The 21,733-nt window shown below is 44.9% G+C and overlaps 1 protein-coding gene across 5 annotated transcripts in view; it reads right to left on the reverse strand.

Annotated features, from left to right (window-relative positions):
* Positions 1-21,733, reverse strand: part of XDH (xanthine dehydrogenase) — a 77,404-nt gene that overhangs the window by 13,793 nt on the left and 41,878 nt on the right. For all 5 annotated transcript variants that reach the window (XM_073338670.1, XM_073338672.1, XM_073338673.1 and 2 more), the window contains 11 exons: positions 18,505-18,601; positions 16,381-16,505; positions 14,405-14,538; positions 12,747-12,834; positions 11,906-11,992; positions 8,710-8,901; positions 7,626-7,771; positions 4,428-4,509; positions 3,639-3,734; positions 1,994-2,122; positions 903-977 (listed from right to left, as the gene is read on the reverse strand). In XM_073338670.1, coding sequence (XP_073194771.1) covers positions 903-977; positions 1,994-2,122; positions 3,639-3,734; positions 4,428-4,509; positions 7,626-7,771; positions 8,710-8,901; positions 11,906-11,992; positions 12,747-12,834; positions 14,405-14,538; positions 16,381-16,505; positions 18,505-18,601 — 1,251 coding nt within the window. The remainder of the gene's footprint in view (positions 1-902; positions 978-1,993; positions 2,123-3,638; positions 3,735-4,427; positions 4,510-7,625; positions 7,772-8,709; positions 8,902-11,905; positions 11,993-12,746; positions 12,835-14,404; positions 14,539-16,380; positions 16,506-18,504; positions 18,602-21,733) is intronic.

Consider the following 21,733-nt stretch of genomic DNA (forward strand, 5'->3'; position numbering starts at 1 on the left):
CTCCCTTGTAAAACCACAAGTGGAAGCTAGATGTCACCCCCTTTTGAGTTCACCCCTCTCCAGTATCCTTTTCCTCCCAAGCTAAGTTGCTGCACTGTCTATCCCAGAGCCTCCTGGAACCTTTCCTACAGGATGAGCAGGGATAGCGGATTTGTCTACATGTTTGATTTACCAACAAAATAATTCTCTGAACAGCCCACATCTAACCTGTACCAGGTACACCTCTACCCCAATATAACGCGGTCCTCGGGAGCCAAAAAATTCTAACCGCATTATAGGTGAAACCGCGTTATATCAAACTTGCTTTGGCCTTGAGCATTTCCGTTATGAATAGTTACTTCCTGCCCTCTAATAACTGACCCCTCAGAACCCCCGACCCATCCAACCCTTCCGCTTCTTGTCCCCTGACTACCCCCTCCAGAGACCCCCCTGCCCCTAACCACCCCTCCCAAGACCCCACCCCCTATCTAAGCCCCCTGCTCCTTGTCCTCTTACCGCCCCCTCAAGAGACCCCCCCCATCCCTCATCACCCCTAGGACTCCACCCCCTACCCAACCCCCCTGCTCCTTGTCCCCTGACTGACCCGATCCCATCCACATCCCCATCCCCTGACAGGCCCCCCGGGACTCCCACGCCCTATCCAATGCCCCCATTCCCCACCCCTAGAACCTCCGAACCATCCAAACCCCGCTGCTCCCTGTCCCCTGACCACCCCCCAAGACCCTCTGCCCTTATCCAACCCCTTGGCCCTGGCCTGGCACCCTTAACAGGCCACTCAGAGCAGCGTGTCAGACCCAGACACACTGATCTGCCGGAGTGCACAGCCCCGCCCTTCAGAGCACTGCTTTACCGCGTTATTTCGGGTTGCATTATATCAGGGTAGAGGTGTATAAACAACTTACCCAGTCCTTCCAGGATCCTTTGGGGTTTGAATGTTTGAATGGCTTTAGCCTTTCTAAAATAGTCTCACACGCTCTCTAAAAAACAAAACAAAATAAAGAGCACTTGAAAAACTTGAAGTAGGCCTTGAAAATATGAGTTTATTACACAATCATTCACAGTTACCCTCTGCCTAAATCAATGTTGTCCTTAGGACACTGACATATCATTAAATGGACAAGGTTCAGTAATTGGGAGAGCTGATCATAAAGGCGTAGTTTGATTGGGAAATAAAAGGATTCTAAAGCTGATTGGTAAAGGGAGATCCCAGTGATGGCTCATAGCCAAGCCAGTTCTAAGTGTGGGAAAGCAGGGTGGCCGCCCGGAGCACAGACTTGCAGGGGGCACTGTACTGCAGTGGCCTACCATTTTGGCTCAGCTGCGATTGGTTGGCTGTGGTGGTGCTTTTGTTTTGTTTTTTGGCTCAGCCACTGTGGGCAGGGGTGCCAAAAATGTTTTCCATCCTGGCAGGCAAAATGGCTAAGTCCACTCCTGGTATAGGGTCTTGTGAGTCATGACACACAATATTGGATGGATTCTAGTTTATAAAGAAAACTTTGCCTATTTTAACCCCTTCCAGGCCACCTGAAAATATCTAGCAAGGCGAGCTTGTAGCAACATGAAAATAATTCACCATGCCTTCGTGCAATTCCCTGTCCTGTGCAGCATGCCTGTAGATTTGATGCCAATTCCATGTAGTCCCCAACCCATCTACATATTATACTTAACAGTGTACCATGCTTGCGGTTAATACAACAGACATTACTAGGAAGCTATTAATTTAAATGGCTGCCTTTCTTCAATTTACTAATTGGCAATGGACTGAACATGAGAGTTTCATAAAAACCTTGAAATAAATATGGTCATTCATTAGCTGTGGCATCCTAATAATTGTGGCCATCACAAGGAAGTATGAGGTATCACGTGCTTATTATTTCCTTTTCAAGGACACTGGGCATCCCATATCTTTTTAAAGAAACATGTAGACAGCATGTTTTTCTGTTCTGGAGCCCTAGACTATCAGATAGAGGTTTGAGTTATGCAATTGCCTTACAAGGACAGCCATCCCATTAAGGTCTGTGCTGACAGAAGCAGCTGTTGCAGAGGTATTTGGGACCGTATTAGTGCTGGTCTCACTGAGGTGAATGCTGGTGGTGGGGATTCCCAGAGTTCTGCTGGCAACCTGCAGAGCAACAAAAAAATGACTGTTTGGTGTACATATTTGTGAGGCATGCCATTCCCTATCCACAATATCCATGCTGCAACCTTCTCTTCTCTCCCATCCCAAGTTTCACCTCTTTGGGTTATTTGGTGTTAGAGTTAGCTCTAGGTTTGTCATGGTCAAGCATGAGAACTTGTGTGTTTGTCAAATGTCCTTACAACCATTTCATTATTCAGACTTTTTTTTTTTTTTTGCCAGCCCAAGATTCAACAACTGTAGAAGATAGAGAGGAAAAAGTTCCAGTACATCACACAATCCATCTTCTTGCCAATGTAAGAAGTTGTGTCACATCTAGCTTTAAATGCCTCCAAACAATCGGGGCATATGCTACTTGTACATATAAAATATGGAACAATATATGCAGCAAGTGCCCTTTAATTGCTATAACATTTATTGCAGTTATTGTTTCTGTAACCTTCCAGAATTTAAGTCCATCTTGGGTATGGGCACTCCTAAGCTCTTACTGCAATTTTCCAATGGCACTGCAAATTTCAAACTCAAAAACATTACAATCTACTTGTCACTCTAACTGTTTAAATGAGCCATTGTGCAAAAGCTTCTAGTTATCAGAAGATGATGCTTGCTGCAGTACTGACCTGCATAAACAGGTCACAATGACTTCCAGATAACTGGCTTTATATATGTCATATAGCATCACAGACTAGGTTATGGGAAATCCTGGTGAGAAGGAGGGATGGAAGAGCCCGGAAGTTTGGGGTAAAAAGTTTCTAAACATCTCTGTGTTGGACATGAAATAAAACCTTAACATGTTCTACGAGTCTTAGGGTGAAATCTTGGCTCCATTGAAGTCAGTGAAAGTTTTGCCATTGACTTCAATGGAGAGAGGATTTCACCCACAGAATTCTAGAACCCATTAAGTTCTAAAATGTTCGGAATTATGGGTTTCAGATTCTCGCATCTCTAGCAAAGCCTTTTAAAAAAAATTAAGCCAGATTCTGATCTTGCTTATCCCAGTGTAAATCGAGAGTAACTCCATCAACATCCGTGGAATTCCTCCAAATTCACATTGCCGTGAAATCAACATCTATCTTTATTAAAAGTTTTAACAAGATATGTCAAATACAAAAAACAAAGAGAAATATTAGTTTAAATATAATGTGAAAATTACAGTTTTATAGGATCAGAAAGAAAAAATGTAGCTTCTTCTCGCAATAAAGAGTACAACCTTATTAATAGTGCATAGTCTGCACGGCTACATTAAACTGAACATATTAGTGTACACCAGTGTGTATAGATAATGCAGATTATAATCTTCACTTCCTATTACACCATCATTTTAGAAATCTAGCACTGGTGCTGATGCAATGAGGGTGATTATTAGAATTTAGGACCCTATATAAACCTACGAGCCATTACAGCAGCTCCCTTACTGCCTGTTGAAAAGAATATTAGGGAAGTGAGATTGGAATTTATTTTAAAAAAGGTCTCATGCTGATGTGTCTAAACTCATCATTACCTGGATCATCTTGGTGTGAAGTCCTTGACCCATCTCAGTCCCACCATGTGTAAGCAGCACTGAACCATCTGTATACACATGTACCAGAGCCCCAGCCTACAACAGGGATTATTAAAAAGATAGAGGGTCACCAATTAAGCGAGTAAATTACCTGGCAGATTTCAGTTCCAGGGCACACAAATAAAAGCAGACTTTGGGACTAGCCTAAAGAGGCAAATCTGGTATAGAAGCTATCAGAGACAAACTCAGGGGATCATGCTCCTCTTTGTATAACTCTCTGAGGCCAACAGTATTCACGCTCATAATGAATTTGGTCCATGATCATCGGTATAACTAGGCTCAAATTACAGAATAAAAAAAACAGCCACAGTTTTCAGCTATAGGAGCTGGATAAGCCAATCTGAACCTGCTGTTAGTTGCTTGTGAAACAGAGGAGCATTCTCTCATCCAAACCTAACAATGTCACCCAAAACCCAACTAGCCCAAGATATGTATGGACAATAATGATTACTGAATTTCAACAAAGCCAGCATACTTCATACTGCTATTATTTTTGAGGAGATTGGGGGTGGAGGGGCATGAAACTGGGCTGTGTCATGGGGTCTTCTCGATATATGTAAACCAGTAACTGTGGCATATAATGTCTGCATTGGTTTTGAAAGATGCATGTCATTTCTCCACTGGGGACTTTCAGAGAAGGACTAAACCATTTTGATACACAAGGAGAACCTGGACTGGTGAGCATAACATCTAGTTAATCTCCCGCAAAGATTAATGAGACTTGCAGACCTGATTCAAAAAGGAAAGAGTGAAGCTGATCCCAAACTTTGTAGGAATAATGGCTATCCCCCTCTTCTTCCAGCGATTCTGTCTGGAAGAACAAAGCACCGTTAGTACTCCTTCAGCTCTCAGTCAGGCATTCATCCTAAATAGGACACTGTGCTTTCCTCTAATTCAGTAAAGACAAGTGCAAACTATTACACTTAGGAAGGAAAAAAATCAAACACAACTACAAAATGGGAAATAATTGGTGTGGCAATAGTATTGCTGAAAAGGCTCTGGGGGTTACAGTGGATCACAAATTTAATATGAGTCAACATTGTGGTGCAATTGGGGAAAAGGCTGATATTCTGGGATGCATTAACAGGACTGTCATACATAAGGTTGCTTGGCATCCGGTTTTGGACCAGAACACCCAGTCGAAAAAGGATCCTGGTGGCTCCAGTCAGCACCGCTGACCAGCCCATTAAATGTCTGGTCAGCGATGCAGGAGGGCTAAGGCAGGCTCCCTGCCTGCCCTGGTTCTGCACAGCTCCCAGAAGTGGCTGGCATATCTCTGAGGCCCCTAGGCGGAGGGGTGATCAGGGAAGCTCCGCGCGCTGCCCCCACCCCCGGTGCCAGCTCCACAGCTCCTACTGGCCAGGAACCACGGCCAATGGGAGCTGCAGGGGTGGCACTTGTGGGCGCGTGTGGAGCCAGAGCAGGCAGGGAGCCGCCTTAGCTCTGCTGCACCACTGACTGGGAGCTGCCTGAGGTAAGCACCACCTGGCTGGAGCCTGCGCCCCGATCCCCCTCCCGCACCCCAAGCCCCTGCCCCAGCCCTGCATCCCCTCCTGTGCCCTAACTCCCTCGCACATCCCAACCCCCTTCCCCAGCCCTGAGCCCCCTAATCCATGGCCCTACCCCAGAGCCCACACCCCCAGACAGAGCCCTCACCCCGTCCTGCACCCCAACTCCCTGCCCCAGCCCAGTGAAAGTGAGTGAGGGTGGGGGAAAGCGAGTGACAGCAGGAGGGGTGAAATGGAGTGAATGGGGGTGCAGCCTCTGAGAAGGGACAGGGCAGGGCCTCTGAGAAGGGGCAGGGTGTTCGGGTTTGTGCAATTCGGAAGTTGGCAACGTAAACCGTACTTAAGTCACAGGAGCTTATTGTCCCATTTTAGGCAGCACTGGTGAGGCCTCATCCTAGAGTATTATGTCCAGTTTGGGACACCACACTAAGAAAGATGTCGGCAAATTGGAGAGAGTTCAGAGGACAGCTACAAAAATATTAAGAGATTTCAAAAACGTGACGTGTGAGGAAAGGCTGAAAAAATTGGGCATGTTTAGCTTAAAGATGAGAAGGCTGAGGGGGGACCTCATAACTGTCTTCAAATATGTAAAAGGCAGTTTATAAAGAGAACAATGACCAACTGTTCTTCATGTTCACCAAGGCAGGACAAAAAGCAATCTGCTTAATTTGCAGTGAGGGAGATTTAGTTTAGATCAGCAGTTCTCAAACTATGGGGCGGGTCTCCCAAGGGAGGCACAGGAATGTGTCAAGGGAGGCACAAGCTGTGTGTTTGTTTAAACAAAGCAGAGGTCTAGCTGTCAGCCCTGGGTGGCTGGAACTCATGCTGAAGGGCCGTGCACACCCGGGAGGTGGGGATAAAGGGGACAGACGGAGCTCCCCCACCCGGGCTTGAGCTCTCCTTCCCACACCCCCAATCCCACACCAAGAGGCAGTCCAGGCTTAGGATCAGGCTCTCTTTCCCCTCCCCTTCCCACACTAGGAGGCAGCAGGGCTCTGGCTGTCAGCCCCAGGGTTGCAGCAGCAGTGCTGAAGTAAGGGTGGCGATGGGGTGCTAAGTCTGCTATGAAAAGTGATGACAAATATCACTTTTCACATTGCTTCCCTTACTTCTGCACCCTTACTTCTAAGTCTGCTGTGAAAGGGATATTGACAGATCTATATTGCCACCCTTACTTCTACACCGCTGCAGGCATGGAGCAGCCGTCAGAGCTGATTACCCAGCCAGCAGCCCCTGCTCTCCACTCTGCCTTTAGAGCTGGGTAGCTGTATATGTCCTTGGCGGGGGCAGGGCACATAAATGACTACAGACACAAAGACAGGGGGAGCTGATCAACTAAGATTGAGAACCATTGGTTTAGATATTAGGAAAAGCTTTCTAACTCTAAGGATAGTTAGGTACTGGAATAGGTTACCTAGGGAGGTTGTGAAATCCCCGTCATGGGAGGTTTTTAAGAACAGGTTAGACAAACATCTGTCAGAGATACCCTACATATACTTAATCCAGCCTCAGTGCAGGGGGATAGGCTAGATGACTCTCAAGGTCTGCCATGACAATTGGTCTAGAACTTTAGCTTGCTTATAAATTTACCATGGAAAGTAGGTCAAGTTATTTTCAAGAAGGAATGTTACAAACAGATGCAAAAGAACCAGACAGAGACTAAATCAGTCCAAACAAAAAGCCACATTGATATAATCCAAGGGCTGTTGAAATTATGCTTGTTAAAAAACAAATGATGTGGAGCTACAAGTTAATGAACCAAAATTGGTGTGTCAGATATTAGGCCTAATGGATGGACAAAATAATAAGGGGATGGGCTATTCCACCCATTACACCCTTTTGGATCCTTAAAGGAAAAGATTTTGGGGGCGGGGGAAAGAAAATACAGAAAGAGCAGATGTAAAGGAAGATCTGATGGAAGCTACTGAAGTGAGTTTCACCATCCTAGCTCCCACCCCCACTATCGCCTTCGCCTTCCTAATCATGAGGGATGTCCTTACCAGATCAGGCCAGAGAGAGAGAGCCAAACAACACCAAAGAAATGATTGTCTGCTTTGATGAGCATTTGGCGATGAATAAGCCAAATAAAGAAGGCAAAAAGGCAGCATGAAACCCAGCAAAAAATTGCTTTCATGTGCAGCTGAAATACTATGCAAAGTATAGGTCTGATATACCCCTCCTCTACCTCCTTACCCCTACAAAAGTGTAAAGCATTAGGCCAAATTAATCCCTGGTGCAAGTCAATAGGATGACCTTGACCACTATAGTACTAAGAGTCCTTCCCACAATGGGACTGAAGAGACTTCAAGAAAAGAAAAGGAAAAAAAAGCCACATCTTTACACGAATTTGACTCTAAATCACCCAGGTTACCAATTGGACTTTACTGCCTGGTATCCCGGCAAAGAGTTAAACACCTACCTATTGAATTCATCAATGAGTTTCCTTCTGGCCTCATACTTAGAGTTCACTAGACACTCTTCCCAGCATCTCCGCAAAGTGAACTCTTCAAGCTTTTGGTTAAAATGGGTCAGGTCTCCTTCATTGTAAAGATTCAGCTTTCGCACCTTCCCAAAGAAGGAAACATTGATAGGGCTTATTAAGAATAATGAAATCAGTGTTTTAGTACAAGAGTTTTTAATTGAACAATATCAAGAACAAATTGGACTTTAGTTGTTCCTCCTCCTTTTCTGGCTCCACTGAACAATATGTTGAAAGTCCATGACTAGTCATAAGAAAACCTTGTGACAAGAATTTAGAGTGGGATTTTCAAGAAAGTCTAAGTGTAACGGGGCTCCTTCCCCCACTGGGCTGAGAAAGTCAAACAGAGACATTGGTGCAATGCTCACCTGGTGCTTTTATTTACAGGTTGTGTTCCCACCACTTTTCCATCATACACATAGTCCCCTTCTTACAGTTCACCAGCAGGAGAGAGGGGCCAAGCTATCTCTGTCTGCTTCCCCTCACTGCCTTTCCTCTAGTGTAGCTTACAGCCTGTCCAGCTCCTCCCCTGGCTTCTTTCCCCTGGGGCTTTTATCCAGCCCCAGCCTGGTGAGGCAACAGCTGTTCCAGCTTTCCCAATCCAGGGCCAAGTGATCTAACCAGCTCCAATTCACCTCCTTTAATTGGAGCTGGAGTGACGGAGGGTTGGCTACGCAGTTTTCTGCTTAGCACCCTGTCACACGAAGGGATATAGAAACTCAAATTCCTTTTGGTGGGATTTGGGTACCTAATTACCTTAGGTCCCTTTGAAAATCCAAGCCTTAAAGCTGATGTTACAGAATGAGACACAACTGAAATGACAAAAGAAATTCAGGGAGGCAGAAGATAATGATCCAGATCGCAATTTGGCCTATTGACTTCAACAGGCACAGAATTGGGACCCTGATTAGGACTGGCAAAAACAAATGGAGATTTCCTGTGCTTAATATCCAGCTGTAGTTGTGCGTCAAATTCCCAAGACTTAGCTAATATGCTGCACTATACTGTTTCAATTGATTTGTACCTGCTCTGCTGGCAGACCACACGTCAGGATAACGTCACTCATCCAGCACTCAACAACCATCATTCCCTGGGGACCTCCAAAGCCACGGAAAGCTGTGTTGGAGGACAAGTTAGTCTTGCAAACTGTACCCACGCCTTTGATGTTGGGGATGTTGTAAGAGTTATCCATGTGAAACAAAGCTCTGTCCATAACCTGATAAAAAAGAATTACAAAACAGAGGAGGGTGTGGGGGGTGAGAATCACTTATTAACATAAATCCCATGTCAGATTTTACACGTCTTGCTAAAGCAGTGATGTGATGCAATAAGGTGGCAAGGGCTAATTTACAAAAGGAGGACTGCTTTCTGTATGAGTCCCTGGGATGCAAATCACCCCAGAGGAAGGCAGTGACGGAAGCAAGGCCAGGCTCCAACCCGGACTGCATTGGCACATGGAGTTGGCTGGCCCCAGAAGGAGGAGCTTGCTGCAGCTTCCCAAAGGACAGCGCAGAATTGACACACACGCTGTGCTCCACGGAGCTCTAGGAGGCATTGTGACTCCTGAAGCAAAGCCCTTCTGAAAGCTCCTCCTGGGATGGTGCTGCTGCACATTGGTCCCTACTCTGGACTGCAGCTAAATGCCATAATCCAGCCCTTAAATAGGCACTAGTTGTGGGCCTGACTTTGCCACCCTTATGCAGGTTGAGTAGTATGTTACCGCGCAAGTAGCCTTGCTGGCTTCAGTGTGAGTAAGGGAAGCAGAATCTGGGCCCGTGAGAGTGAGGATTACTACATGAGTAAGGTTTCAGAGTAGCAGCCGTGTTAGTCTGTACCTGCAAAAAGAACAGGAGGACTTGTGGCACCTTAGAGACTAACCAATTTATTTGAGCATAAGTTTTCGTGAGTTACAGCTCACTTCATCAGATGCTTATGCTCAAATAAATTGGTTAGTCTCTAAAGTGCCACAAGTCCTCCTGTTCTTTTTACATGAGTAAGGGTGGTCGATGGGACTGTACACAGTAGTGTTTGCAGGATCAGATCCCTTCCCCTCCTTCCTAGTTTTGTACAGCACCAAGCACACTGCCAGCACTAGGGTGAGGTTTTCAAAAGCTCTCAGCATAGGTGCAACTCAGCTCCCACTCAAGTCCAGGGGAGTTCTACCATTGACTTCAACCAGAACAGCGTGAGGCCAATGCTAAGCACTTTTAAAAATCCCACCCTAATTTAATCACAAAAGACCCTTAATGGGCAATGAGCTAATCTCTGCGCTCCCATACAGCATGCCCACCCAGCTCAAGATGAGCATAATGGGAGCAACTCTGATGTAATCCAGGGCAAAATGGGTCCCACATACAAAATGCAGGTCACTAAGAACCTATCTCCAAAATTGTGTTTAAAACTGTCAAAAAGCTACTGCAGCTCTAAAGCTCCATTACTGTACATTTTTACATTTCGTACCATCTAATGTGTTTAAACTAAGTGTATAGAACGAGTGAATCTCTTTTGGCAATATGTTGTTTAACTATTTGTAATTATTGAACAGATAAAATCATGTCCAAATGTTAGTCCGTGGTTGCAGAGTGCTTTGAAAACAAAGCACCTATAAGCACTAATGACAGGTTTCAGAGTAACAGCCGTGTTAGTCAGTATTTGCAAAAAGAAAAGGAGTACTTGTGGCACCTTAGAGACTAACCAATTTATTTGAGCATGAGCTTTCATGAGCTACAGCTCACTTCATCAGATGCATACCGTGGAAACTGCAGCAGACTTTATATACACACAGAGATCATGAGTCACGCAATCACAGACATGAAGGTCGCTATCTTAAAACAAAAAAACTTCAAATCCAGACTCCAGCGAGAAACTGCTGAATTGGAATTCATTTGCAAATTGGATACTATTAATTTAGGCTTAAATAGAGACTGGGAGTGGCTAAGTCATTATGCAAGGTAGCCTATTTCCCCTTGTTTTTTCCTACCCCCCCCCCCTGACGTTCTGGTTAAACTTGGATTTAAACTTGGAGAGTGGTCAGTTTGGATGAGCTATTGCCAGCAGGAGAGTGAGTTTGTGTGTGTGTGTGTGTGTGTGTCCGGGAAAGAAAAAAAAAAAGGTGGGGGGGTGAGAAAGCCTGGATTTGTGCTGGACATGGCCCACCTTGATTACCATGCACATTGTAGGGAGAGTGGTCACTTTGGATGAGCTATTACCAGCAGCAGAGTGAGTTTGCGTGTGTATGGAGGTGGGGGGGTGAGAAAGCCTGGATTTGTGCTGGAAATGGCCCACCTTGATTATCATGCACATTATAGGGAGAGTGGTCACTTTGGATGAGCTATTACCAGCAGGATGGTGAGTTTGTGTGTGTGGTTTTTGGAGGGGGGTGAGGGGGTGAGAGAACCTGGATTTGTGCAGGAAATGGCCCACCTTGATTATCATACACATTGTGTAGAGAGTTGTCACTTTGGATGGGCTATTACCAGCAGGAGAGTGAGTTTGTGTGTGGGGAGGTGGAGGGTGAGAAAACCTGGATTTGTGCTGGAAATGGCCCAACTTGATGATCACTTTAGATAAGCTATTACCAGCAGGACAGTGGGGTGGGAGGAGGTATTGTTTCATGATCTCTGTGTGTATATAAAGTCTGCTGCAGTTTCCACGGTATGCATCCGATGAAGTGAGCTGTAGCTCACGAAAGCTCATGCTCAAATAAATTGGTTAGTCTCTAAGGTGCCACAAGTACTCCTTTTCTATAAGCACTAAGTATTACTATCAATAGCAAATAAAGACATGCAATGGTCATTTATTTCATTTATCTAGTAACTATGACTTTAAGAACTACATTGCTATACTGATGATAGAGCATCCATATTGCACTGTGCAACAAATCTACTGCCACCATTTGTGTTCATCTGTCTTATACAGTAAACTTTCCTGAAGTCTCTTGCAAAGTCTGAATTCTTACAGATGTAGTGAGGATTGTGTACCATGTGCCATGGCAGTCTCTGTTGGAGCTGGCTCAGTTATTGGTATGGCACAATGGGCCCATTCTGTCTTCAGTTACAATGGAGAACAAAATGAGTGAGTGTTGCTGGGGACAGCTGAAAATTGAATGCAACTCTGAAATGAAATGTGGCAGGCCTCAGTCTCCAAGACAAGCTTCTTTCCCAACATTTCTGTCAGGTCAGTTTCTCTAGTTAACAGCCAGGACATTTTTTCCTACTTACGGCCAGAGAAAGATCTTCAGAGTTGCCCCCGTTGCTGTAGTAGGACACCTCCAAACTATTGATCTTGCCATTCTTCATGAAGCCGACCTGTGAAAAACAGTCCCTTCAGGTTTATCCTCACTAGTTGCTTAAGTCCATACAACCCTTCCTACTGACATCTTGACAAGAAGATATCACTCCTCAGGTAGAGAAGACAAAATGTCATAGAAATAACTTTGTTCCAAAAAAAACCCCCAACCCTGAATGGCCCTCATGTTGATAAAAGGTGGCAGCTTGTCAGCCCTGGTGGGTGATGTCTTCTGCTTAGTCACAGAACAACTACATCATGGGCAGTACCAGTGGAGGCTTCTCTCACAAGGGGTCCCGTCAATGAGCCTCAACCTTCCCCCAGAAGGAACACCTCTTGAGTGAGTATCGTTCATTCATGGTGGCCAAACCTTCTTTTTTTCCCCCAAAGAAAAGTCAAATATAAAGAGAAGCTCCATGAGGTTTTGAGAAGGCATGAGGTAACAGAACTTTACATAGAACAATAACAAATTCATGGCCATCTAAAGAGCGTTACATTTGTCAATATGCCACATGCTGTAGTTGCAGTGGAGACAGAAATTAGATACTTCTGCTCCAAAAGCTCAGGCTTGCACTTCTTCAGCTAAAGGAGAATATCAGTTAGGTGTCAGCAGTTTAGGGAATATGACCCAGGTGAGCCTCTCTGATTCTATCCAGTACAGGTCAGTGACATACACACTAGCTAATTCATTACAATACCTAACTGCTCAGTTACACTTGTTAACGTGACATTATCTAGATAATACATGTATATTTTTTCACAATGTCTGTGTACCTTATAGCATCCCAAAAAGGGGTGTCTCCCGCCAGTAATCAGCATATCCTCATCTCGATCCAGCATGCATCGTACAGGGTGACCAGTCCTGTTAAAGGATACGTTGATCATGTTGAGTCTGAAACTTGCTACCTTCTTGGCACAGGGAAAGACTTCTCTCTTTTTGTATGATTTTTCATTACAACTAAGCTGCAGATTGGCAGTGGCTGCTTGAGCTAGCAAGTAAATTACCTGGATTATTCTCTTTCCTCTCAAGCAATTAGCATTATGGATGGGCAGGAGAGGCCAAGATCTGTCTTCTTATAGAGTGGGATTTGGTGTTTTATATTCTTGCAACAGTGCCTAGATACTAGGGCTTCTTGGAAACATGGATACTAATCATTAAGTAATTCATCATTAATTAACATCCTCTAGCGAGCTTAATTATGTAATGGTGCTGAGCGTAACTAGCCTTCTGTTTGACAGCCTGAATTTAGCCTGGTTTTAGTTGTTTAGTTACTTAAGTGAGTTTACATTTCATCCCTTAGGAGGAAGAGTTGTTTTCCCTTGTCTAATGAGCCTTCTGCCTTTCATCTGCTTTTTCTGAGGTTTCAGAGTAGAAACATCCAGGAATATGAAATACTTTATGTGGCTTACAGAGGGCAGAGGAAAAACAAATAAATTGTTTTATTGATTCCTGAGAAAAGGCAAGAGTTTCTCCACCACAGCAACTGTCCCCAGTGGACTCCATCAAAGTTACTGCTGCCGTGCAGTATCCACGCAGTATCCTTGGCAGAGTGCATCCCCGCTTTATGACAGGTTGTACACACAACTCTCACTTCAAAGTACATATTCAGTTACAAAAATGGAAACTGTACAGTTAGAGATGGGCCCCCATCAAAGCTCCAGAAACAAAAACCTTACATTTGGGGTTTGTTTGAAATCATGATCCAAATTTCACAAATGGCCAGGCTCTTTATGATGGGCTGAACCAAAACCCCAGGTCCAAACGCCCCTGAATTTTGGGGCATTTGACATTCGGGTTCAGTATTCTGTAGATTGGGCCCATCTCTAAGTACAATCAAAATGTCAGCGGGTACACAGAAAGAGCAGGCAGCGGTGGTGCAGGATTAGTAATATCAGCGAGAATTAGGGTGGGGAACTGGTTGTCATATCCCTGTTGGTACACAGTGTAGCTGAGGTGAGGTTTGTGCTGGGTTCTGAAAGCGGCTGGGGAATCAGTGAAGTGAAAGAAGGGAACCAAGCATTTCAGATAAAGTAGCTACATGGAAACACAGAAGGATCAACAATGTGGCTTTATTTCCTTCAGGTTCCCTCAGTTGATGTTAGAGATGGCTGTCATCCTGCTGCTCTGCCCACCCTATTCACATGTATTAACAAACCATTCGAGAGCTGCATCTGCTTGAAAGCCGTTAAAACTTCCCTTTCCAGCTGAGGATCCCATCAGTGACCTACCCCAGGGATTCTCAACCCTGTTAAAAGCCTTTGGGAGTAAGAAGCTGAGAAAGATTCTGGTCCAGGAAGCAAGTGCTTCAGCACCAGTCCTGAATCAAAAGCACTCCGACCTCCCTCATCTTGTTAAAAAGGACAATGGTATGTGATCCCTGGGTCTATGCCGTAGGTGGCAAAGGAGCCCACCTCTCAACAGCAAAACTTACTTGAATGCAGCCACAGCTACTGCTGTTGACAAAAGAATATTTCTGGACTCCTTGCCTCCAAAACCTCCTCCCAATCTCTTCACTCGAACTAAAATTCGATTCGCTGGGACCCCTAATGCATTGGCAACACATTCCTAAAGGGAAAAGGAAATAGGTTAGTCATGCAGGCAGCAGTGAGGGCACTTGGGAGCTAGAAACAAAAACAGCCTCAGTCTTAACTTTCTCTCTCCTATGTCTTTAGCATCAACATAGGTGCTCAGACACTGTGGTCATGGGGGGAGGGTCATACAAGAAGACTGATGGATAAATAGATAAGACAAAGCTTCCAGACAAGTTTGCACACCATCTCCACTTGCAGAAAAGGCTCTGTGTTTTTCAGGCAGGAAGCTTGTAATCAAGGAACTGGAATCGAAAGTCATCTGCTTGCTAGGTTCCTTACCTATTAATAGAGTCTTTTTACCAACTTAAGAAGGAACAGAAGAATTGTCATGCTGGATCAGACCAGCAAGTCCACCTCGCCCAGTACCCTGTCTCCAACACTGGCCAGGGCCAGAAGCTTCTGAGGAAGGGGTAAGAGCCCTGCAGAAGGCAGATGTGGGATAATCTATCCTCCACAAAGAGACCAAGATGAGACCTAATAGTTAGAGATAGGCCCAAGATCTGAAGCATGAGGTTTAATATCCCTTCCAAAAGTTTTACCGTAATTAATGATAACTATGGATATTCCCAATAGCCATATAAAAGTCCATTCTCTTTTTGGAGTGATTGTAGAGCTCATTGGAGGCACATTATTGTTCTTCAGTCTTCAAGGTTTTAATTTATCCACAAGAATACAAAAGCACAGGCAGAGCCTTTGCAAGCTCACCCACATTTCCCTGCTTGGTCTGAAGTAAGGTGACCAGATGTCCCAAATTTATAGGGACAGTCCCGATATTTGGGACTTTGTCTTATATAGGTGCCTATTACTCCTCATCCCCTGTCCCGATTTTTCATACTTGCTGTCTGGCCATCCTATTCTGAAAGGATCACCCCTACAGAGGAAAGGATCGTTCCGGTTAATTGGGTTTTATATCACCCCCATCTCTGTAGTGAAATTCAACCTCTGTGCCCATTCAACCCTTGGCCTCTCTGCTGAGATAGCCAACAACTAATGCAGGGGTGGGCAAACTTTTTGGCCTGAGGGAAACATCGGGGTATGGAAATTGTATGGCAAGCCATGAATGCTCAAGAAATTGGGGTTACGGCTGTGGGAGGGGGGAGGGGCTCCAGCTGGAGGTGCGGGCTTTAGGGTGGGGCTTGGGATGAGGGGTTTGGGGGTGCAGGAAGGGGCTCCAGGCTGGGACCAATGGGTTTAGAGGGCTGGAGGGGATCAGAATAGGGCAGGCTGTTGGGGCACAAGGGGGGGAGGTGAGGGCTCTGGCTGGGGAGTATGGGCTCTGGGCTGGGGATGAGGGGCTTGGGGTACAAGAGGTGGCTCTGGGCTGGGATCAAAGGGTTCAGAGGGCAGGAGGGGGATCAGGGCTATGGCAGGTTATTGGGGTTCGGGGGGGGGCTCAGGGGTGCAGGCTCCGGGTCACGCTTACCGCAAGCAGCTCCCGGAAGCATGTTCTCCCTCCATCTCCGAGACGTGGTAAACCCCCGACCCTGCTCCCTGTCGGGAGCTAAGGGCTGGATCAAAAGGTCTGATGGGCCAGATGTGGCCCGTGGGCCATAGTTTGCCCACCCCTGGACTACTGCAAGCTAAAATGGAAGGGTTTTTTGCAACATGAACACTTGCCATCAGGAACTGGATTACCACTGGTGACCTAAATGTAAAAGACTTTATAGCCTAGTCCCATCTCTCTGAGCCAGCTTTCTATTTTCACACAAGAGAAATCTAGCATCTATTGCAGATGTACAGTTTATCCCAGTCTAATAGGAGTGATCTCCATAGCACCAAATTCACCATGGACAGATGGGTCAATAAAAGAAGTTACCTGTGTCTTCATTGGATTCTGGGTGGACACAAACAGTTCCATCTCTCCATCTTCACCTTTAGGCACGGCAATGGTGCAGTGAGTCTCCAGATAAAAGTGTTCCTGCCCACCAATGTACATTTCCCCTACAGAACCAATGAAAAGGTGTGAAGAAACATGCAGGCCCATTGCTGCTACAGGGCTGTTTGCAGCTCTGTCCCCTTTCTGGTCTCTCTGAGTGTACCCCCTCAAGTGGTAGGCCTCATGTCTTTATCTGTTTTGGGGTGGAATGTCACAAGTCTCACACTATTGGACCAGGTTATGGGTACAACAACCCATCTATGACTGCTTATTACCCTGCAGGTTCAACTGGACACCTGTGTTTCTTTCCTTCGGGAGCCAGTGACCAGTGATATATAGTGAGCAAACACCCTTCTTAAAACCACCAGTAGGAACAAAGCATTAGGGAAATGGAATATTAAAACAACAAGCAAGTCTACACACATGGCTACCTTAGCTATGGTCCTACCATCCCACGACGGCTACCCAAGGCAGACACCAGACAGCAGGTTCCTGTGTCTGATTCTCCCTTCACCTTTGGGAGAATGTCCTTTTAAAACCCTGCCAGAGTTCTTTGTTTTCCTGTGTTTGGCAGGCCGTGGCTATTCCGGGTCAAACTAGTTCCAGTGGCTGGCTGGAGGCTGAGGCAGGCATTCCAGCTAACACTTCTGGCACTGTCCCTGAACAGCTCTTAAGTGTTTGCTGATAAGTGGCTATTCTTCTCCTTCCTGCCTATATTCCAGAGAGGCCCCTTTTGAGTTAAATCAAGATATTCATACAGACCCCAATAACTAGGTGTGATGGGGTGTCCACCCCACACATGACTTGAAGGGGTTACGGTAGCCAGGTGGGCCAATTAACTCCCCAGGCTGCACCTGGAGGAGGAGTCAGGGAGCAGGGATTGATTAAATGAGGCTCAGGAACTGTAGGGGACTGTATAAAGTCCCGGAGCTGAGAGCAGAATGGGGCTCCAGGGAAGTAGTCTGCAGTCACTCCCTGGGAGAAAGGAGGTGTGTGGGGGGAGCAGAGATAGGTAGCCTACAGTTCCTCCCTGGGAGTAGGGAGTTTGGGCTGCCACACCCAGAGAAGGAGGAGAGCCAGAAAGATAGGAGAGGCTCAGGAGAAAGGCAGCAAGATATAGGATATCAGCAGCCAAGCTCTGCCCAGAGAGGGCCCCAGAGTTGGAACCTGGAGTAGAGGACAGGCCTGGGTTCCCCTGTCAGTCACTGAGGAAGTGGCACACTCCAGATGGCAGAGAGCGGACAGCCTGGGACAGTTTGCCTTGAAAGACTTTGGTACACCAGAAGGGGAGGATCATAGTGACCTGACTGGAAAGCCGAGTCATGAAAAGGAAGCTGCAGCTTCTGGAGTGAGAGGGGCCATAGGATGAGAGAAGAAGATGAGTGGAAAGACCACCATAGGAAGGTTCAGCACCTGGATAGAGCTAATCCCCAGAGCAGCCAGGAGGAGGCGCCCTAGTGGTGAGTGCACCCCGTGACATGAGGCCAATATATAATATTAATAAATTACTACAGGACAGCTCCATATTTGTCACAAGAACTTTTAAAAGGGACTATGTCCCCATTTTCAAAAGGGATTTAGGCACTTAGAAGCCTAAATCCATTGATTTTCAAGGAGACACAGGCTCCTGAGGCCTTATCTACATGGAGAAACAGACTGGAATAAACTGTTCCGGAATAGTTCCTTGTGTGGGCACTCTATTTCTGAATAAAAGTTGCTAAGTGAAGTAATTAATTAGCCGATAATTAAGTGACTTTTATTCCAAAATAGTGTTCACACAGGGATCTGTTCCAGTCAATTTCTCCAGGTGAACAAAGCCAATGTGTCTAAGTCACTTTAGAAAATTTGACATCGGAACTTTTGAAAGTTTTACCCATTGTCTATTTACACAAAGTTATTTTCAGTAAAATGAAACCTTGTGCCCAGTCCAACAAGCCTTATTCACATGATAAAATCTTACTCATGCAATTGCTTCTCTTGATTTCAATGGGATTTCTCACGTGAAGGTTGCAGGCTAAGAAGCTATATCTGCTCAAAAAATAGAGTTGATATATTTGTGCTCACCTTCCACAACGTGATCGGATTCTTCAAATCCGTTCTGGACATCTCCTTTCTCAATCTTCTTTGGAGACTTATAAAAGGATTGTTTCTCAATAGCTTCCTGGGAAAACATAGTTACACATTAAAGTTTCCTGGAAAGACAGTAGATCAAAATATTTCAACTAGAGTGGCATCAGTACTTTTCTCTAATTCAAGAGGAAGTTTGTGGGACAAAGCCAGGAAAACTGGCTTGAGACTTATTAAATTTTTAATTGTAAAGGCCTGTTGATATCTGAGTTAAGGCTCGTCGAAAATTTTCCATCTAAATTGTCTTTTGACAGAAAATTGGGTTTCAACAAAAAATTGTGACATGTCTACTTTCTGTGGAAAATTGTATTTTTTTGTTTGTTTGTGTTTTGGCCAAAAATAGGAGTTGTCATTTGCTCATCATGTTCCCATTATTTTCTGTGGGCTGAGATCCCCGGCTGGACTATATTCCCTATAATGCATCACAGACAGGGACCCCGTGATGCATATCTTTCCCTCAGCAAGACAGGGAGACAGTGATGCATTATGGGAGATATAGTCCCATGAGGGATCCCAGCTCATGAAGAGAATAGGGCCATAAGAAGCAAATTACAACTCCCATTTTCAGCCTAAATATTTTGTTTTTTATTTTTTTCAGTGCTTTCATTTTTGTCAAAAAATTCCATTTGGAAAAAAACTGTTTTGACCAGCTCTAATCTGGGCCCTTAAATGATCTGACATTTTCATACCAAAGGTCGCATCAGTTATCTGATAGCCTCCAAAAATGAACAACTTTCAAAAATACAGTTTGTGAATTCACAAGGTAACTTCCTCATAAAATACTCCAAAAACAAGAAGAGCTACATTCAAGCAGTGTCAATGAAAGATATCTATATATCTATCCGCTTTATGCCTGTACAGTCAGATAAACCCATTTCATGTGACAAGTCACATGGACATGCAGTACTGATCATTACAAAATTCACTAGAATCCCATGGTAACTTTAAATCCTTAGAATTCTTATTTAAGTCTTATAAGTACTGTTAGCAACAGTTAGTTTCTCTTATCCAGTGGTGATTTATGATTCAATATTGACATTTGCTTGTATCATCAGAAACACATGCTATGGTCATGAATTGTTTATACACAGAATTCTTCTGCTTTGGAAACTAGCTAACTGAATGTATTTTCATGGGTTTGTCCTCAATGTGTCAACAGAAATGTCTAAAGTAAGTTTCAAGGGCCATTTTCTTAATTTCATTAGTCTTAGAAAAAAGGCAAAATGTTCTGCAAAGTCTCACATAGAGTTAATACGGTAAGGTAGTTAGAGGGCTCCATTTTCCTCTCACACCACTGCACATTAGGAGTAACCCCAATGAAGTCTCACCTGTCTAAAGCAGGTGTGCAATCTGAATCAGGCCCGGAATATTGAAAATGAGCCAAATTCTGTACTGATATACCCCTGGTACAAACCTAGCGACTTCACACTGACTGCGATCTTTTACAGAACTTGGACCACTGCCTTCATATTAGACAATATGGTATGTACTGAAGCAGTGGTTCCCAAACTTGTTCCGCTGCTTGTGCAGGGAAAGCCGCTGCCGGGCCGGGCCGGTTTGTTTACCTGCCGTATTGGCAGGTTTGGCCGACTGCAGCTCCCACTGGCCGCGGTTCACTGCTCCAGGCCAATGGGAGCTGCTGGAAGCGGCCGCCAGTACCTCCCTCGGCCCGCGCCGCTTCCAGCAGCTCCCATTGGCCTGGAGCAGCAAACCGTGGCCACTGGCCAAACGTGCCAACGCGGCAGGTAAACAAACTGGCCTCGCCCAGCAAGGGCTTTCCCTGCACAAGCAGCGGAACAAGTTTGGGAACTACTGTACTAGAGTATTCCTAGAATACTCAAGGAGCTGACTGAGGAGATATCTGAGCCATTAGCAATTATCTTGGAAAAATCATGGAAGATGGAAGAGATTCCAGAGGACTAGAAAAGAGCGAATATAGTGTCCATCTATAAAAAGGGGAATAAGGGCAACCTGGGGAATTACAGACCAGTCAGCTTAACTTCTGTACCCGCAAAGACAATGGAGAAAATAATTAAGCAATCAATTTGCAAACACCTAGAAGATAATAAGGTAATAAGTAACAGTCAGCATGGATTTGTCAAGAGCAAATTGTGTCAAACCAACCTAATAGCTGTCTTTGAGAGGGTAACAAGCCTTGTGGATGGGGGGAAGCTGTAGATGTGGTATATCTTGACTTTAGTAAGGCTTTTGATACTGTCTCACATGACCGTCTCAAAAACAAACTAGGGAAATACAAGGTGGGTGATAACTTCTCTCTGGAACAGTTTTCCAGCCAGCTATCAGTGGTTGACAGTCAAGCTGGAAAGGCATAGCGAGTGGGGTCCTGTGGGGCTCAGTTCTGGGTCCAGTTCTGTTCAATATCTTCATTGACGATTTAGATGATGGCATAGAGAGTACACTTATAAAGTTTGCAGATGATCCCAAGTTGGGAGGGGCTGCAAGTACTTTAAAATTCAAAATGATTTGGACAAACTGGAGAAATGGCCTGAAGTAAATAGGATGAAATTCAATAAGGACAAATGCAAACTATTCCATTTAGGAAGAAACAATCAATTGCACACATACAAAATGGGAAATGTCTGCCTAGGAAGGAGTATTATGGAGAGGGATTTGGGGGTCATAGTGGATCATAAGCTACACAAGAGTCAATAGTGCAACTCTTTTGCAAAAAAAGCAAACCATCATTCTGGGATGTATTAGCGGGAGTGTTATAAGCAAGACACAAGAATTAATTCTTCTGCTTTACTCTGTGCTCATAAGACCTCAACTCGAGTCCAGTTCTGGGTGCCAGATTTCAGGAAAGATGCAGACAAATTGGAGAAAGTCCAGAGAAGAACAACACAATTTTTAAAGGTCTAGAAAACATGACCTATGAGGGAACATTGAAAAAAAATTGGGTTTGTTTAGTCTGGAAGAGAGAAGACTGAGGGGGGACATAACAGTTTTCAAGTACATAAAAGGCTGCTACAAGGAGAAGGGAGGTAAATTGTTCTTGTTAACCTTTGAGGATAGGACAAGAAGCAATGGGCTTAAATTGCAGCAAGAGAGGTTTAGGTTGGACATTAGGAAAAACTTCCTAACGGTCAGGGTAGCTAAGCATGGGAATAAATTGCCTAGGAAGGTTGTGGAATTTCCATCATTGGAA

This window comes from Lepidochelys kempii, chromosome 3 (assembly GCF_965140265.1).
Source record: "Lepidochelys kempii isolate rLepKem1 chromosome 3, rLepKem1.hap2, whole genome shotgun sequence".
In the NCBI taxonomy this organism is placed as follows: Eukaryota; Metazoa; Chordata; order Testudines; family Cheloniidae; genus Lepidochelys; species Lepidochelys kempii.